The sequence below is a fragment of the Bombina bombina genome, chromosome 4, assembly GCF_027579735.1.
Source record: "Bombina bombina isolate aBomBom1 chromosome 4, aBomBom1.pri, whole genome shotgun sequence".
In the NCBI taxonomy this organism is placed as follows: domain Eukaryota; kingdom Metazoa; phylum Chordata; class Amphibia; order Anura; family Bombinatoridae; genus Bombina; species Bombina bombina.
Window position 1 is genome coordinate 978,447,531 of NC_069502.1, and position 21,086 is coordinate 978,468,616.

Genomic DNA, 21,086 nt, shown 5'->3' on the forward strand with positions numbered 1-21,086 from the left:
CAGCACACAGGGTTTGTTTTTCAGCCAGCAGCGGCCGTTGCGGCAGTCGCTGGAGCTGCAACATATTGGTGTGAATCCCTGTATGAAATGGTCAAGGGGGAGACATCCATCGATGAGATACAGGAGAAGATTAGGGCGCTAAAGATCGCCAATTCTTTCATCTGTGATGCCAATATGCAAATTATTCGCCTGAGTTGCTAGACTTTGGAAACAAAAGACAGTTCCAAGGTGGGCAGATGTAGTTAGGATCATGTCCTACTTTGAGCAAATGGAATGCCCAATATTCACTCAACAGAATAAGGTTGTCCTACACTCCCAGATCTGGGAATCCTGGAGATTGATAACAGACTCATCGGGTAGGCCCTAAAGAGGAACCCTATCCACCAGAACTCTGGAATATCCAATATATGCCTTAAGTATAATGAAGAAATGATTAATACTGAGATCTTATACTAGAAGCATTCGAAATTACATGACCCCCTTTTTTTTTTTTTTTTTTTTTTTTTTTCTTTTCTCCTGGCTATCTTTCCCTCCCACCCTTTCCCTTCCATTTCTCTCCTTCCCCTCCTCTCTCCTTGCCACCCCCCTGTTCGGGCCACCTAGACCACTAGTAAGTACAGCATATTAAATATCTTGTGGGTACTGTTATTTGTTCTTCTTATTTACAGATACATGATACAACGCAAGATTAATGGAAAAAGGAAAATGATACTGAGGTCGCCTGTTGTTTATTGTTTTCATTCTGTATGCTTTCAGGTATTGTTTGCATAGCATTGTTATGTACAATGAGCATCGGAATTGTTATTTTCATTTAAATGTATGATCAGTACCTTGTTATTTCTCTTTTTATGATTTTTTTGACCTCAATAAAAATTCATTTAAAAAAAAAAAAAAAAAATTATTCGCCTGAATGCTAAGGTGTCAGTGTTTCCTGTTTTATCCCACAGGGTGTGGCTAAAGTCTTGGTCTGCGGACATGACCTCTAAGGCGAGGCTGTTGTCCCTGCCTTTTCAAGGAAAGATCCTGTTCGGTCCAGGATTGGATTCGATTATATCCATGGTTACGGGAGGCAAGGGAGCTTTCCTACCGCAGGATTAGAATGCTAAGTCTAAAGGATCTTCTTTTTGTCCCTTTCGTGCGGACAAGGCCCAACGACAGAAACCCACCACAAAGGCGGACTAGTCCAAGGGATCTTGGAAGCCGGCTCAATCTCGGAATAAGTCTAAGCAGAGCAAGAAGCCCACCAAGACAAAATCGCCATGAAGGGGCGGCCCCCGACCGGTCTCTGGATCACGTAGGGGTCAGATTATATCTATTCTCAGGTGCTAGGTTGCAGGACGTTCAGGACCCTTGGGTTCTAGAAGTGGTCTCCCAGGGTTACAGGATAGGGTTCAGATCCCATCCGCCCAAGGGCAGATTCCTCCTGACAAACCTGTCTTCAAGACCAGAGAATAGAGAGGTCTTTCTAGAATGTGTGTGAGATCTCGCCTCTCTCTGGGTTATTGTGCCAGTACCCCTAGCAGAGCGGGGTCTAGGGTACTATTACAACCTTTTTGTGGTTCCAAAGAAGGAGGGCACGTTCCGCACGATTCTGGACCTCAAATGTTTAAACAAGTTTCTGAGTGTAACATCGTTTAAAATGGAAACAATCAGATCTATTCTGCCCCTAGTTCAAGAGGGACAGTTCATGACGACTATAGACTTGAAGGACGCTTACCTTCATGTGCCAATCCACAGGGACCACTTCAGGTTCCTAAGATTTGCCTTTCTGGACCAACACTTCCAGTTTGTGGCCCTTCCTTTTGGTCTGGCGACGCCCCGAGAGTCTTCACGAAGGTTCTGGGGGCGATGTGTGCAGTGGCCAGATCCAGGGGCATTGCGGTGGCGCCCTACCTGGACGACATTCTGGTTCAACTAGAAAAGAATTTAAACAACTGCACTCTTAAGGCAGTCCCCACCTATTATCTAGTTATAGGTGTGGTTTACAATTTGCAGCACCTTTGAATTATATAGTAATATAGGTGGGTTGGTGCTTGTGCATGAAATTGTGGGTTATACAGGGATAATGTGGAAGTATAGAAACTATCCACAGGACAGCATACACTTCTAGCACTCTATGCCCAGACTTGAGTGCGGTACTGTTACAGGATTATAAAATATAACTTTTATTGAATATAGGTTAAAATGTTTACAAAACAAAACACACTATGAATTAAAATAAAAAAAGTACGCTCTGTCCTGTCAGTATGAATCATATGTGGACACTCATAGGTGGATAAATGCCTATAATATTCGAATAATGGATGTCACACTAAGTCGTGGTATATTAAAATGTATAATGCCTCTAAGCAAAGAGGTAGATGGAGAAGGCAATACTGATCTCCTGTTTAATAAAGTGAGGTAGGCTAATAGAGGGATCTCTAAATAAATATTACTATATGTATTGTTAAAGTGTATAGCCCACAATCATAAACAGTGTGATCTCTCTAATATAGTATGATCTCTGGTTCCAGTGAATAAGATCATTTGCGCTTGCGTACACAAATTATACAAGGGTGTTCACTGTCAGGTAATATCTATCCAGATATATTGTGTGCATTATACAGCTTCCATCTAAGGTAAATATCTCCTTCGTGTCAAAACTAGCTTTGCCGTATTTAGCTTACTCGTGTGTTATACGGTATAGACTGTTGGACCACTGGTTGCAGGTTCGTAATTTTACATAAGTGTCATCAGGTTGTTAAAGTGATGGTAAACTCTCCCCTTTTTAAAATCAGATCTGGAATGTAAGCACTATTTTAGATGGAGTTTTATTCATCATGTGCAATGAAGATGCGCTATAACTTAGTTATTAATATAGATATGAAATTCAAATACCCCACGTTACACCACCCACTTCAAAAGTAAATTTTCCTGTCAGCTAAATGATTGAATTACTCTCCAATCAATGCTCTAGCTACAACAAAAGTGCCATATGGGAAGAGCGCTGATTGGACAACAATTCAATCTGTTAGCTCACAGAAAATTTTACTTTTGAAGTGGGTGGAGGAGCATGCAGTATTTGAATTTCATATCTATATTAAAAAGCATGTTATACTGCATCTTCATTACAGCTAATGAATTAAACTCCATCTAAAATAGCGCTTACATTCCAGATCTGATTTTAAGAAGGGGAGAGTTTACCATCACTTTAAGCGAAAAATCAAGGGGTCTGTGTTTACATACACAGGATTACTGCTGACAAGTTTAACATCAACATTGCTTAATCACATAACATGCTTGGGCATACCTACAGTCACGGTAGCTTATTATAAGCGTCCTGCGTACCTGTTTTTTATTTTATTTATTGTGCGACGTAAACTGTCGGTAATACTGGGGCAACAAAAACAGACTCCCCCAAAATAAGTACCGTTAATACCGTAATAGTATCTCATGATATGTATGTTATATTTTATTGATGCTTTTTATTGAGTCAATGCTTATGTAATTGTGGGAGGATACACCTTGACAGCGTATTGTAGAACTGGTGTATTTGGATCTGTCAATATTGAACTTATATAGTCGTGCCAAATTTCTGGGAGCTCATTGCACCAGTTATATGATGGTTTAGTTAATTATCGTGTGTGAAAAGTTGATTATACACACATCAACCAAAACGATTACTCCTTATGTATACTAATGGTTATTTGACTGACCGGTTTTAATATTACTTAGTATATAGTATAAGTCACTTATACTATTTACAAAGTATTGGTTACAGAGTTTCCTGATTCCTGTATTTGTATATACAATTTAAAATATTATTAACAGGTTAGTCGGCAACACTGCCCTCAAATGAAAATACATCGGCCAAAATAATCAGTTTCAAAGTTTTTTTCCTGGCGTTTAGTGCGCCCTGATAGCATATGTATCTTTACGAGTAAAACATATAAGTTCATTAACGCTATCAATTAGGGCTTTGAATACCAAAGTAATTATACTGATGTTCAGCCAACATGATTATATTAGTCTAAGTTATCTATACACAAACGTGCCGGTATATAGCCAACTAGTGTATACTAGCAGCAATGAGCCTTTTATGGTTAAAGAATGGGCCAGAAAGTACTGCCTTAAACACTATATCTGTACAGACTGTCAGTCCCGGAGATTGTTCATGGCAGTTTTATTAGTTGGTTAATTCTACCAATTAGGCCAGTTAATCCCCAAGTAAGTATGCTGTTATTCAGCCAATATGACACTGCAAGTTTCTATAGCCCACCCAGATTCATACTATAACTCAGCGTATAGGAGTATATTGGAGGAGCCCAGAAGCAGAACTTTTTTTCACTTTCTGCGATGAATTTTTTTTTATAGTAAAATTTTTTCTGCAGGTCATTTTTAAATAAAATTCAGTTTTAAATTGTGTGTGTGTATGTATATATATATATATATATATATATATATATATATATATATATATATATATATATATGTGTGTATGTGTATATATATATATATATATATATATATATATATATATATATATATATATATATATATATATATATATATATATATATATACATATATATATATACACCCCTGCATATCAATATCACCCTGGTCTCTTCATGGATACCCCCACCTGCATATCAATATCACCCTGGACTCTTCATGGATACCCCCACCTGCATATCAATATCACCATGGTCTCTTCATGGATACCCCCATCTGCATATCAATATCACCCTGGTCTCTTCATGGATACCCCCACCTGCATATCAATATCACCCTGGTCTCTTCATGGATACCCCCACCTGCATATCAATATCACCCTGGTCTCTTCATGGATACCCCCACCTGCATATCAATATCACCCTGGTCTCTTCATGGATACCCCCACCTGCATATCAATATCACCCTGGTCTCTTCATGGATACCCCCACCTGCATATCAATATCACCCTGGTCTCTTCATGGATACCCCCACCTGCATATCAATATCACCATGGTCTCTTCATGGATACCCCCACCTGCATATCAATATCACCCTGGTCTCTTCATGGATACCCACCACCCCTGCATATCAATAACACCATGGTCTCTTCATGGATACCCCCATCTGCATATCAATATCACCCTGGTCTCTTCATGGATACCCCCACCTGCATATCAATATCACCCTGGTCTCTTCATGGATACCCCCACCTGCATATCAATATCACCCTGGTCTCTTCATGGATACCCCCATCTGCATATCAATATCACCCTGGTCTCTTCATGGATACCCCCACCTGCATATCAATATCACCCTGGTCTCTTCATGGATACCCCCACCTTCATATCAATATCACCCTGGTCTCTTCATGGATACCCCCACCTGCATATCAATATCACCCTGGTCTCTTCATGGATACCCCCACCTGCATATCAATAACAACATGGTCTCTTCATGGATACCCCCACCTGCATATCAATAACAACATGGTCTCTTCATGGATACCCCCCCACCTGCATATCAATAACAACATGGTCTCTTCATGGATACCCCCCCCTCCTGCATATCAATAACAACATGGTCTCTTCATGGATACCCCCACCTGCATATCAATATCACCCTGGTCTCTTCATGGATACCCCCACCTGCATATCAATATCACCCTGGTCTCTTTATGGATACCCCCCCTGCATATCAATATCACCCTGGTCTCTTCATGGATACCCCCCCCCCCCTGCATATCGATATCACCCTGGTCTCTTTATGCATAACCCCCCCTGCATATCAATATCACCATGGTCTCGTCATGGATACCCCCCCCCCTGCATATCAATATCACCATGGTCTCTTCATGCATAACCCCCCCCCCTGCATATCATATCACCCTGGTCCCTTTATGCATACCCCATGCAATATATTATATAAACATACTTTCACTTCACATATACCATCAGTGAATGCAAATAGAAACCACCTAAGAAACCAATGGCAGTGAAATGATTATCTTGGATCAGTACAATGTTTCATTCAGCAGGGCTTTGTTGTAGAGGCTGGGCAGCCTGCAGATGGGTATGTGGGGGCTGGGATGAAGGAGATCTCTGCTACAGCATCACAAGATGAAGATTTTGTTTGCCTGCTCTAGAGCATCATAACTCAAATTGTTTAATTATTAAATATTAAATCTGCATATCCCCAATGGAGAAATTTACTGTGCAAAAAAAAAAGAGTATGAGCTGCTTTGCAAAAAACCTCAGACAAATGATAAAAATATTATCTGTACTCAAGTGTCAGAGATTAACTGGAATTGCTCACAGCCTAGTTATGCAGAATATGGCCTTTTCCATCTGCCACTTTGTTTCATATAAAAAAAAGATAGACATCACCAGTTAAAAGTTCTTCTCGTTAGCACCTTGCCTCCAGTACCATCTTGTGGCAACTGAAGCCAGCTTTAGGGCTGCCGGTAAGGAGGGATCTGTCGGGGCAAATGGATTCAGGGGGGCCCAGCATCCTCAGACCAGAGGGATCCCCTCCGGACTTGTGAACGCAGCGCAAAGACAGGACAGGCTCCTAAACTTCCCAACAAATACAGCAGATGAGGAAACTGAGCACTGTGTCCCTCCTACAGTGCCTGAGAGAGGAGGAGAGCAGGGAGTGTTAGAGGATTCGGAATACCATTTATTTAAAGCATACTCTTTACTGAGAGGACAGTCTGGGGCAGGCAGGCACGCACGTAGTTAATATAATAATATATGTTAAGAGGCTCAGGCTGGGGATGAAAGGGAGGCACTTCTCAGTGTCACATCTCACATGTACTGCGTGCTTTCAAAACAGACTTCGGAACGGCAATAACAAATTCTGTTTTTCAAGAATGTCATTTTGTAATATTGCCGTTCCGAAGTCTGTTTTGAAAGCACGCAGTACATGTGAGATGTGACACTGAGAAGTGCCTCCCTTTCATCCCCAGCCTGAGCCTCTTAACATATATTATTATATTAACTACGTGCGTGCCTGCCTGCCTGCCCCAGACTGTCCTCTCAGTAAAGAGTATGCTTTAAATAAATGGTATTCCGAATCCTCTAACACTCCCTGCTCTCCTCCTCTCTCCGGCACTGTAGGAGGGACACAGAGTGCTCAGTTCCCTCATCTGCTGTATTTGTTGGGAAGTTTAGGAGCCTGTCCTGTCTTTGCGCTGCGTTCACAAGTTCGGAGGGGATCCCTCTGGTCTGAGGATGCTGGGGCCCCCTGAATCCATTTCCCCCGACAGATCCCTCCTTACCGGCAGCCCTAAAGCTGGCTTCAGTTGCAACAAGATGGTACTGCAGGCTGTAAGCCTCTTAACATATTATTAACTACGTGCCTACCTGCCCCAGTGCCCATTCAGTAAAAACACAATTCAATAAGCACCTACACGATAATAGGGAAAGGAGTTTCAAATGGCTGCAGTAATAGAAAAGCTTTTACACTTACCGGTTACCTCGCAGTCGCAGACAGTCACAGAGTTCTGGCGGGTTAAAGTAACATTAATCTTGCCTCTAAAATGTATCAATTTCAGGAGCAGAGCAGCCATTAGCCAATAATTGCAAAATACTGCACTAAAAATGTGCCGGTTGTCATTTTGAAAGCACTGCACTGGCCAGAAAAAAAAAAATCCTGTTGAAGAAAATTCTATGCTTAACGGACCTGGCCTTTCTTTTTCTGCAGGCAGGCTCCAGTTTCTGCGATAAGATTGCAGATCGCACTATGTTCTGCCTTGGGGTGGAGGAGATCCTGAGATTTGCCTTGAATGCGTTACCTATAATTTAGTACTGCTAGTGACAATACATGTTAGGATCTGAGCTTAACTTTGTATCATTCAAAGGCGTCCTACACTACTGACGCGTTTCGCCCGTGAGGGCTTTTTCTGGTTCAGGCGCCATCACTCAGCCTTGCAGAGGATCATTCAAGGGCTCTTCCTCTTCTGCTCCAATCTGATGGTTGGAAGATCAACTCAGGAAAGAGTTGCCTGGTTCCCAGCAACAGGGTGGAGATCCTGGGCACGATAATAGACTCTATGTCCATGAAGAAATTTCTCACAGATCCCGTCTTGCCCTTCAGTCCTCCACAAGCCCGTCGGTGGCTCAATGTATGGAGGTGATAGGCCTCATGGTGTCGAGCATAGATGTCATCCCATTCGCCAGATTCCGTCTCAGACCTCTTCAATTGTGCATGTTGAGACAGTGGAACGGCGATCATTCAGATCTATCACAGCTGATATCCATGGATGCTCGAACTCGGAACTCCCTCTCTTGGTGGAATTGTCCGGAGCAACTGTCCATGGGGACATCCTTCTTGCGACCATCCTGGGAGTTTGTGACCACAGATGCCAGTCTGACAGGATGGGGAGCTGTATGGGGTGCCAGGATAACACAAGGAAAGTGGTCCAGGGAGGAGTCTCTCCTTCCAATCAACATCCTAGAACTACAAGCAATTTACAATGCTCTGAAGGCATGGCCTTCTCTGGAATCGGTCAGTTTCATCAGATTCCAGACCAACAACATTACCTCTGTGGCTTACATCAACCATCAGGGGGGGGGTACGAGGAGCTTCCTCGCAATGAGAGAGGTGTCTCTGATTCTGGAGTGGGCGGAGCTGTCAGCGATTCACATTCCAGGTGTGGACAACTGGGAAGCGGACTTTCTCAGCAGACAATCCTTCCATCCGGCTAGAATGTTTTTTAAATTTAGTATTTTTCTTAAAGGTAATAACTGGTTTATCACTGATGATTTTACCTAAAATAGGGTCCGTTTTTAAAATGCCCCAATGTTTTATTTAAAATATTTTTAATAATAGGAGCTCCTTCATTGTATCTAGTAAAGAAGCGAGGTTGTTCAGAAACTTCCTTTTTATCTTGTTTATGATTAGCATTCTGTTTCTTACTTTATCCAAAAGAACAGTATTATATCCTTTTCTAATAACATTTTCGTCTAAATGTGACGCTTCTTTATGAAAACATGGGTACAATTTCGTTTGATTCGTATGTATTGACTTACTGGAATATTATTCTTCCAACTAGGTAGGTGGGCACTTCTTGCATCCACAAAACTATTCCTATCAAAACTGAACTGAAACCTTTTTATTTGTGGAATCCACAACTAACTGGATGTCCAGAAATTCTATAGACTTCTCAGAACTATTCCCACTAAATTTTAAATTCAAATTATCATTAATATAGTCAGTAAAATCTGGGAGCTTAGCCTCAGATCCCTTCCAAATGATGATAACATCTATAAACCTATAATACTTTACAATATTATCTATAAAAGGGTTATTATTCCATATAAACCTCCCTTCGAAGTGATCCATAAAAAGATTTGCATATGAAGGGGCAAAGGTAGTCCCCATTGCGGTCCCCTTCAGCTGCAAATAAAACTTATTTTCAAATTCAAAATAATTATGGGACAAAATAAACATAATAGAATCCAAAATAAATTTAAGATGGCTCTCAGGAATATCAAAACCTACAAAAGCTATTTCAATAGCTTCTATACCCTTAGTATGGGGAATAACTGTATATAAATATGATACATCAAAGGTAGCCCACCTTAAACCATATCCCCAGAAGAGGCCCTCAAATATTTTAATAGTCTCTGCTGTATCTTTCAAATATGCTTTTGTTTTAACTACTAAAGGCTGTAAAAAAATAATCTACATACTTCAACAGATTATGGCAAAGGGATCCTATGCTCGAAATTATGGGTTCTCCTGGAGGATTTACAAGATCTTTATGAATCTTGGGGAGATGGTAAAAGGTGGGCACCTTTTTAGATCATTTTGTTTAAGGAAATTAAATTCATTCTGGTTAAGAATTCCATCCTCTTTAGATTTTCTTAGAAATAATTCAAATTTTTTGGAAAAATTTTGGGTTGGATTAAATTTGAGGGATCTATATGTAGATAAATCTCCTAAGATCTTATAGGCTCACCTGCATATTAACAGGAAAAAAAGTGTGATTGGCCTTTAAAATCAGTATGTCTTATTTGTCGTTCTTCCTCATATATAGACAAATCTAAAAGAGAATTAAAAGCTATTAAAATTTCAGATTCATCACCCTGAGTTACTAAGGGAGATACATTATCAGTGTCCAACTCTTTTAAGATTTGCAAAGATGATAGATCACTACTTTCAATATAGTTATTATTTGGTCTTTCATAACTAATATTATCTTTCATAAAATATCTTTTTAAGGTCATCTTACGGACATATTTTTGTATGTCTCATATAGACCTCAAATTTTTTGGGTCTAGATTTAGTTTAAACCTTTCCCTAATAACTTTATATCGACATTTGACAATTCTACATCTGAAATATTGATAATCTCTTTTTTTCATTTGTTCTTGTTCATCCTTCTTCTGTTTCCCCCTCTGTATTCTAGATCCTCCTTGTTCCTCGTCTAGTTCTAAGGCTCTTTTTTGAGGTCTCTCTCTTGTCTCCCAATTTATAGGTCTCTCTTCTCCCCAAGACACATTTCTGTTCCTGTTGGAATTTCCCTGTCCATTCTCCAAAAAATGAGTTGATACTGAGGATTTAGGTTTAGCACCCAATATGTGCCAAATTTACCCTTTGGGGGTAAATGGGGTAATATCTTTATTAAATGCTTCATATCTATTTACAGATAAGAATGAATCCCTATATTGATTATTATGATTCGTTGATACTCTATTATGGTATCCTCTATGATTCGAGTTCTGTGTATTTTTATATATATATTTTGTTAGTGTTAGTGAATGTATTTGCCCTATAATTGGAAAAGTTCCTATTGACAGGTTGCCATGATAAATTAGTCTGATACTAAGGTATAATTATCAAGGTACACCCGCCTCCACTATCTGTGAGTACGGGGTTACCCAAAACGCGTCCTGTGTGAGGGGATGTGTGCCTCATGTCTTTGTTTTTAATTCACCTTGTTGTATTTATGCCCTCGTTGGTTTAACTTTTTATTTTTAAATAAATAAAGGATGTCCTGTAAGTAGCCGTTCTAGCATTGGATTTTTTTGTCTGCAAAATTAGTCTGATGTCTGATGGTATGATTAGTCCCTGAATTATATACATGGTTCCGATTTCTATTATAGTGGCAATTTTTATTCCCTTCATCCCCATTCTTATTACCATAATTAAAGTTGTTGGTGGGAGAACACGTCTCTTATATTCCCTTTATTAGTCATATTAGACCGGACTCCACTTTTCACTGGTAAGATATTGCAGTTAGCTGGTGTATCTAAATCAGGGGTAACAACAAGGTTCTTATTGTAAGTGTGGACCAATTCATCTTTATAATCCTGAACATTCCGCATCAATTTATTCTGTTTTTTTAACTTTGATTTCCCTTTCAAGTTTAGCCGTCCTATTTTGTATATTTGTGTTAAAACTTTTCCATTCCTCTATCTCGCTAAAGGGTTGAACTTTGTCAATAGCCCCTTTGATTTCATCCTCCAATTTTTTTAATCTGAATTCCCTATAACTAATTTATATTTTGATAAGAGTGATGGAACAGGTGTGAAAAGATGTATCCCAATCTGTGCTAAATTCTACTTCATCAAGTTTAAAAAGTGGCTTCTTATAAAATCTGAGGCCCCTAGGGATTATGTCATAAAGTATGTAATTATCAAGCAATAATAAATCTTGCCATTCTCTGATATCTTTATCCAACAAGTCTTCCAATTTCCTAAACAGATCTAAAGGTAATTCATTATTTATGTTAATGTTGTTATCTCCACTCTCCATGAGATTAACCGATCTCTGTATGCTAGACCGGGACTTAAAGTCCCCAAACCTCTCTTCATAAGCCAAATATACTTTTAAAATAAATAAAAAGAATATATATATATATATATATATATATATATATATATATATATATATATATATATATATATATATATATATATATATATATATATATATATATATATATATATATATATATATATATATATATATATATATAAAAAAAAAAAAGTTGTTTCAAAAAAAGTGTAGTTTCAAAAGAAATATAAAATATATAATAGCATACAATAATGTACAATATTGTACAACAAAGATACAATAATGCAATGAAATAAATATAAATACATACAAAAGAATTATTAAACTCACTGTCAAAAGCTTATGCAATATAAGAAACATATAATACACACAAATACCAAAGAAAAAATATTTGCAGCGCTAAACAACAATTATCACCGTGTATCCTGGAATATGATAGAAAACTTGTAAATATTATTGATTCATGTTAGAACAACAGTTGAATCAGTGTCAGAATGCCGCTGTTCATAAATCCGTGGGTTTCTTGTGCACCGATGCAAAAATCATAGGAGCTAGAAAATACAAGGAAGACAGTGCAATCCTCGATTCAAGGCAGTATTTATTCAAAATTGATACAAAGACACGCTAGTAGTATCATACTCACTAGACAATAGAAACAAACAGGCCCATAAATATGTGTAGATTCGGCAGGAAGATACGATGAACTTGCAAAAGTAAGTCCTCTGTTCAAGCAAGACAAATGATCTCCGTTTCAAAGTCCCCGCCGGCAACAATTTGCAAGATCGCTGACGTCCCGTCAAACACCTTCCTACGGATCCTTAATGAGGACAAAAGTAAACTCTACTCGTTTTGCCAGTTGAATGCCCTGGCTTTCTCAAGAGTGATACATTTGTTTGAAAGGAGTCTGATTATATAGCCACAAGATGGGCGGTGTTAATTGATCAGTTTTCTTACATACATACAGTTAACAACAACTGGATTATTGTGAATAAAGTCCAAGTGGTGATGGGTCAGTTAATCCACCAATATTAGACAATAATTCATATTTATACAATTTCAAAATCATCATAAATATATATATATAAAAAATATAATAAAAAGTATAAAATACACAATATAAAATACAGCAATTCATATACAACAACACTAAATATCTTTAAAAAATCAAAGGCACAGTTCATAATGTATCACTTAATACATCCCTTGATACATCACATACCACTTAATACATAGAAAACAACTGTTGTAATAGATACTAAAATGGTCATATCTAAGAAACCAAACTCCAATATTGAATACATTATATAAATGCCTGTACATCCAAATCAACATTGAGTCCTAAAGGTGATAAGCTTTTCAACCTGAAAATCCATTCAGTCTCTCGCTTTCGGAGTTGAAGTAATCTATTGCTTGTCCCTGGAGTGACCCAATCTATAATCTGGATATTTAAACCTCTAGGGTCACTTCCATGTACATTAGTAAAATGTACTGGCACACTGTTTATCAAACTCCGTTTTAATATTGTATAAATGTTCACTGAATCTTTTACTTGTTTTCCTTTTGGTGCGCCCAACGTAAATTAAATCACATTTACAGGACAATAAATAGACTGTATAAGTAGATTGACAATTACATCTATACCTCATACTATATTGAGTAGATCCATTATAATTAAAAAAACGTATCACCTCTTTTAACATACGGACACATGATACATTTTGGCTTGTTACATTAAAGACAGTGTACATCTCTTTTTGGGGTGTATTCTGGGAAGCACAAAGGGCCTCTGCTACTTTTTGATTGAGGAGCTTGATTTGCTTCGCTTATGAGACAGCGGGACATAAGCCTCCTCAGAGGATTACGGCTCATTTAACTAGAGCTGTGGCTTTGTCTTGGGCCTTCAAGAATGAGGCCTCTATGGAGCAAATTTGTAAGACGGCTACCCGGTCCTCCTTAAACACTTTTACAAAGTTTTACAAATTTGACGTTTTTGCTTCTGTGGAAGCTGTTTTGGGGAGAGAGGTTTTGCAGGCTGTGGTGCCCTCAGATTAGGGTCCACCTTTTACCCTCCCAGTTTCATTCAGTGTCCTCTAGAGCTTGGGTATTGGTTCCCAATAGTAATGAATGAAGCCGTGGACTCTCCTCCCCTTTAGATGGAAAACATAAATTATGCTTACCTGATAATTTCATTTCCATCGAGGGGAGGAGAGTCCACGGCTAATTTAGGGCGGCCCTAAATTAATTAATCTTCTGGCACCTTTTTTACCCTGATATTTCTCCTACTATTCCTGGTTCCCTCGGCAGAATGACTGGGGATGAGGGAAGTGGGAGAGGTATTTTAAGCCTTTGGCTGGGGTGTCTTTGCCTCCTCCTGGTGGCCAGGTTCTTAATTCCCAATAGTAATGAATGAAGCCGTGGACTCTCCTCCCCTCGATGGAAATGAAATTATCAGGATTGCATAATTTATGTTTTTATGCTCTCTAAATATAAGTTGTAATTCTGAATTCTATTCGTTATTGCTTACAGGATGCATGGTAATCATACTGAGTAAAATATTCATGATGGTTTGAGTTTTTATAACACTTAAACATTCCAATTGGCTCCTAGGTTTTGCATAACTTTTCAACCCCAGTATATCTGCATAATGTAGTTTGGATATGATCAGTTTTGTTTTGAAAATTTAAAGACTTTAAACTTTCTATTTTCAGTTTTTGATGATGAAGACGAGAACAAATTATCATACACAGAGGTTCACAACGAGTACAAGGAACTGGTAAATATTTTCTACACGTTTTAACTATTTTATTACTTTACTAGTATTGAAAATGGTCAACCATATGCTTTATAGATTATATCTCTGCTACAGTTTACAGGTGCTGCAACAGTTTTAGACATGGACGGAAATAACACCTTTTGAACAGATTGAAACCAAAGGGTTTGGAATTTTCAGTTTTTTTTTTTTTTTTGTTTGTTTTTTAGATATCTAAAAATCCATTATAGGAAATGTAAATGATGATCCCAATGTTATTTCTCCAACATATTTGATGAACACTTAGAATTTCTCATTGTAGCACCTCAGTGAGACGGAGTTTTGAACATGTCATTTTAAGACACTTTTACATTCACTTCTAATGGGAGCTAGCTGCTGATTGGTGCCTGCATGCATTTGTCTCTTGTGATTGGCTAATTAGATGAAACTGTATGTTCTATCCGCTAAATATAGTTGAAAATTAAATGTCTCTCTATATAATGGTGTCTGACCTATTGTGTTGAACCAGGCATATGATAAATTACATTGATCTGACCAATTCTACTATGCACCTGCTTGGAATTTAGATTGGATTCTAAACCATAATTCAGATTATTCTAGCCTTGATGCCTAAATAATCTCTATTTTATTAGTGTCAGGAGGCAAATATTTTGCATCATATTTTTATTGAATTCTAAACCTCAGCTGAGACAACCCAAGAGAAAACAATTTAAACAAAGTAACAAGTGTTGTCAGTTGGGCAGATGACCCTGAATCTGCCAGCCCTGCCAAAACATGTAGTGGAAAAAGCTTTATAAGGGAAGCTTGAATTTTGTCAATGAATGTGAAAGTAGACACATAGTGCCTCATGATGGTCAAAAAGGAGTCTCCGAAAAGTAAACCTTTGGCAGAAGGCCCTGCTTCCTCTACCCCAAGAACAGCAAACTTGGGATCTTTGCACATAAGCGCTGATCGACTGCGCTCACTAGATAGAGCTACATTGGAATTTCCAAGAAGGCATAAGGTGCAAAATGACCATTTGTTAAGGGGTCCAGAGGGAGCCGGAGAGAAGAGCTTTGTCCGAGAGGTGCAAGGGCTGGACTAAGGAACCTGAAATATCTAAAACGTTATCTTGGACACCTTGGAGATTCCTACCCTTTTTGGTAAGAAACGTAACAAGGTTGGAGTCGAATTCAAGAGTGAGAGACTCCTTCACAGGAAGGGAGGGTCTGCACCATTTGGCTTGGAGTTTAAGATCTTCCAGATCAAATGGTTTTCTGAGATGTCTCTGCAAAAATTTAGAGAGGTGAGGAGGAAGGGACCACTCAGAAAACTGATTTACACCCAGAAATCCCGAAGTGCCAGCCTGATAAATGGAAGGACCCTCATCAGAAAATTTGCTCCATTCCTAGTCCAGGTCGGGATAAAAATCTTGAGTGTAGTCATCTGAATAAAAAATCTACTTATTCTGATGCCCTGTAGAAAAACCCTCAGGGCAAAGTGTTCTTTTAACCACCTTAACCTCTGGTGGAAAGTGGTTCTATCACCCCTATTGGTTATGCCCGGGAAGGAGCAAATTGCTTGCTGTAGAGAGCTTTTAACCTTTACTTGAGGCTTAAAGAGATTGAGACTTCTAGTTGCATTTACAGGGTCTAGGGGCATCAGACTCAAAGGATGAGGAGTTAGAATCTCAAAAAATAGGGGGAGGGGCTTTAGAGCAAACAGCTATTGGTTCAGAGTCTGACCTGGAGGAAAGGGGACGGGCTTACGCTGCAGCATAGCCTTAGCAGTGGAGACATCAATATATTTGGGCACAAATAGAATAAGGTCACAAAGACTGTATAGCCGCCCAAAGCAGCAACAGGGAAAACACACTGCACTTGAAATATAAATTCACATTTTAAAGGGACAGTCTACACCAGAATTTTTATTGTTTTAAAAGATAGATAATCCCTTTATTACCCATTTCCCAGTTTTGCATAACCAACACAGTTATAATAATATACTTTCAACCTCTGTGATTATCTTGTATCTAAGCCTCTGCAAACTGCCCCTGTTTTCAGTTCTTTTGACAGACTTGCAGTCTAGCCAATCAGTGTCTGCTCCCAGATAACTTCTCGTGCACAAGCACAGTGTTATCTATATGAAATACGTGAACTAACACCCTCTAGTTGTGAAAAACTGTTAAAATGCAATCTGAAAGAGGTGGGCTTCAAGGTATACGAAATTAGCATATGAACCTCCTAGGTTAAGCTTTCAACTAAGAATACCAAGAGTACAAAGCAAAATTGGTGATAAAAGTAAATTGGAAAATTGTTTAAAATTACATTCTCTATCTGAATCATGAAAGTTTATTTTGGCCTAGACTGTCCCTTTAAACTTGGGTGCTTTAATTGGGTTTAAAAACCCTATTAGTGAGTATGGAATATGATTAACCCTAGTTTGATAAGATCTATATAATTATCAAAGCTGAAACTGCTGTCTATTCCATGGTACAAGAACTTGCCAAGCTCAACACAGCAAGCCTATGATCCATCTACTCTAACAGATCACTATTTTATTTATGAAAGTAAAGGGGCTGCATTTTACTGCCGTACGTCCACTGTGTGGAAGTGTAACTAAAGGGACAGTCAACACCAGAATTTTTGTTGTTTTAAAAGATAGATAATCGCTTTATTACCCATTCCCCAGTTTTGCATAACCAACACAGTTATAATACACATTTTACCTCTGTGATTACCTTGTATCTAAGCCTCTGAAGACTGCCCCCTTATTTCAGTTCTTTTTACAGACTTGCATTTTAGCCAATCAGTGCTCACTCCATGGTAAATTCACGTGCATGAGCTCAATGTTATCTATATGAAACATATGAACTAACGCCCTCTAGTGGTGAAAAACTATCAAAATGCATTTAGATTAGAGGTGGCCTTCAAGGTCTAAGAAATTAGCACATGAACCTCCTAGGTTTAGCTTTCAACTAAGAATACCAAGAGAACAAAGCCAAATTGGTGATAAAAGTAAATTGGAAAGTTGCTTTTGGACTTGACTGTCCGAGTCAGAACCTCAACTGCAGATATAGCAGAAACAAAAAGTTTGTTGTTTTTTTTTCAAATTTTTATTAGGTTTTTCAAGTAATACAAAGGCAAAAACATAACAAAAATGTTGAGGTCCAGATACATAGAGGATCATATCCCCTAGACATTGTAGAGCTTAAATCCAAAAGATCAATATCAAAGTTTTGCAGACTTTTAAAACTCAAAAAAAAAGAACGAAAAACAAATCACTTGCACATTGTTAATTTCACGGCAGGTGAAGCAACGTCTAAGTCTTAAGCCATAAATAACTAAATTATATAGATATCTGTGACCTATGTAGTTGAAACCTCTGTGTAATTAAACGTTAATGGATATGTCACCTCCTTTGGCAAACTAAAGCCACTTTTGGGCTTTTATTACTATATTAAAATTGACAGAGAAAGGAGGATATTTGATAATATAGGGCCACTTTTGGACCCTCTGGGTTTAAAACTTTAAACTCAACTTGTAAGTGATGCTGATCAGGCTTGCTGTGCTAGGTAGGGAAAATAAGGTTAACACTATGATAAAATGCAAGAGTTACTATTAAGAGAGTAGTAAGGGTTGCGGTATAGGCGAGATAAACCGCGTAGGTAGTCCTCCTAATCTAGAAGGCTTATTATGTGGAGGGGGAAGGTGGTTATTTAAGTGTGGTAGGTAGCAAATACTAAAAAAAATAAAAAATCATGCCTCAACACAAAAACAAGGCAAACTGTTGCAACATGACTCAGAATAAACAAGCTTCAACATTGCAAGGCGCCATGTCCATGCATAAAGTCTCATGAGCATATGAGTTACCAAGGGAAAAATAGAAATAAGCTGATTACATATTGGACGGATGTATACCTGGCACAGTTGCTCTCAGAGCTGACATGGTTTGTGTAGCTCATTTAAGATGCTGTGAGTAATTAGACCATAAATAATAGCAGTAATGCAGGTCCAGCCTGAGCTAGAAGTATGTCAGAGGCTTTGAAGTAAAGTATGTTGATGGCCACAACATCAGGCTATGAATTTTGTACACCATGTCACACACTAAAAACACAGGATAACAATAAGATTTAACCTTAAAGGGACACTGAACCCAAATTTTTTCTTTCGTGATTCAGATAGAGCATGCAATTTTAAGCAACTTTCTAATTTACTCCTATTATCAAATTTTCTTCGTTCTCTTGCTATCTTTATTTGAAAAAGAAGGCATCTAAGCTTTTTCTTGGTTTAGCACTCTGGACAGCACTTTTTTTATTGGTGGATGAATTTATCCACCAATCAGCAAGGACAACCCAGGTTGTTCACCAAAAATGGGCCGGCATGTAAACTTACTTTCTTGCATTTCAAATAAAGATACCAAGAGAATAAAGAAAATTTGATAATAGGAGTAAATTAGAAAGTTGCTTAAAATTTCATGCTCCATCTGAATCATAAAATAAAAATTTGGATTCAGTGTCCCTTTAAGAACAGACAATATATTAAAAAAACAAATGCTGTGCTAATAGAAGCACAACTAATTGCGTCTGCTACAAACCTTCAAGTTACCAGTTTGTGTATAACGGTAGAAATAGGCTTTATTATTTTAGGTATTTGTATAACTCGTCTGTATATTGTTCTGCCACATTTATGTCATAAGTGTCTCCTGAGTCTAAGGTAGTTTAATGTAGGATCTACACATATATAGATAAGTTAACTTTCTATATGGTCTTGTATGACTGCTACGGCCGCAAGCAGTCTGTTATAATGTGCAGAAGAATGATAGCATATCGCTATATTAAAAAAACCTCTCCAGGTATAGGTAACAGACAAGCACATATAAAAATTGGCAGGTTAGCTAAGTCAAGGGAAATACTACAAAACATGCTTTATGCTGGGCTATGTAATTTAAGCTGTAGATATTTCCCTTAAAGAAAGCCCTTATTTAGCTGGTATCCTTCATAGTAAACCTATACATTGGTAAACCTATTTTGCTAGATAACATAACTCTCATTAAAGCACTTATGAACAAAACCAAAAATAACACAGGGTCTATATAACTTTGCAGAAAAAAGTAAATGTAGTACACATTGTTTTAGCCTATGCCAGATCTAATCCGTTCTTGTATGGGATCTAGTAGCAACAGTACTCCTCATGCAGAGCATCAAGTCAATGACTATCATGAGGTTGCTAATCTGTAATAAGACACTAATAAGTCCATCTTGTACACTTATGGTAGAATGTCCATTTTCACATGCAATCCCACTAATGCAGTGATGGCGGTGTACCAATAAAAGGAATTTTTTATCCTCACACCAGATCGCAAGGCTGAACATTATTCTTCAGGCTAGCTGTACGACCAGCTACACACATCTCCACTCATCCCATGGAGCTCAATAGGCTGATCTGGTTGTGCGATCAGGTAACAGGTCATCTCGCTACTGCTAGTGTTCAGGGGCTCTCTCAAGTCCTCCGGAGAATAAGGGTAAAACAGCTTCATGCCGCTCTGTAGGTTAAGTTCCGATGCCACTCCAGTCCTACAGCTGAAACCAAGTAAACCGGGGTTCCCAGGAACAAAAGAAAAGCAGGATTTCCGCTGGTCCACTTTCCTCCATCTTTGAGCCTTAATCTGCTGGTTCGGCTTTGCATACGCACCGACAGTATACATGACAGCGGTTGTCTCTAGTATATTTTCTCCCACATTGTGTATTCCGCTACCTTGTACGGTCTGGGTAGTAGGTATACAACTATGGGTTGGCTCAGCAAAAACCCTAATCAGGTGCGCTTCAATGAGTCGGAAGGAGGCCTCGATAAAGCCTAAAGCTAGTGACTTCCAATCCTCTGCAGCCGCCATTTTCCTATTCAGAGAAATCAAAACCGCAGCTGGTATAGCTTCTAAGGCTGCTTCGATAGCTTGGTTCAGTAGGCTGGGTGCAAATATTGATCTACCGTGTGGGTATTATGTGCTGGAGGCCTTGTTATGGCTATCTCCGATCTTCCATTGACTGCGCCTGCAGCCTGTATCTGCATGGCTGCGTTATAAGGCTTAAATTAGGAGTAAATGTGATATATAGTTGCCCAGACTTGATTAGCAGGGTACTTTATGAAGAAATCTTGAAGGGATCTTTAGTACAGTAGTGAATTTATATATTAGGCTATATTTTTACCCCTAATATCTGGCTTGTGAGCCAGAACTCTTGCAGCGTGCTTCCGGCAGCTTAGGTAGTTGGCTCCGCCCCCCCAAAACAAAATGTTTTTAATTTCAGTGTTGCAATTGAAAGTGTGTAGACTCTAGAGGAAAGATACTAAATGTATCAGTGCAACTTAAAGGGATTGTCTAGTCAAAATTAAACTTTAATGATTCAGATAGATGGATTGTCATGATTTATGTTGTATCTGTTAAAACCAAACAGATAATATGAACTTTAACTATAAAAGTTAATCCTTCCTATGAATATCAACTTCTCTAAGTTACTAAAGACCAGTATAAGAACTACCTTTAAAGAAACAGTCTAGTCAAA

The 21,086-nt window shown here is 38.4% G+C and overlaps 1 protein-coding gene across 1 annotated transcript in view; it reads left to right on the plus strand.

Moving 5' to 3' along the window:
* The window catches only part of CFAP36 (cilia and flagella associated protein 36), a 413,629-nt gene that overhangs the window by 29,276 nt on the left and 363,267 nt on the right, over nucleotides 1-21,086 (plus strand). Inside the window, exon 2 of the mRNA XM_053712018.1 lies at nucleotides 14,487-14,551. Within this exon, the coding sequence (XP_053567993.1) occupies nucleotides 14,487-14,551 (65 nt within the window). The remainder of the gene's footprint in view (nucleotides 1-14,486; nucleotides 14,552-21,086) is intronic.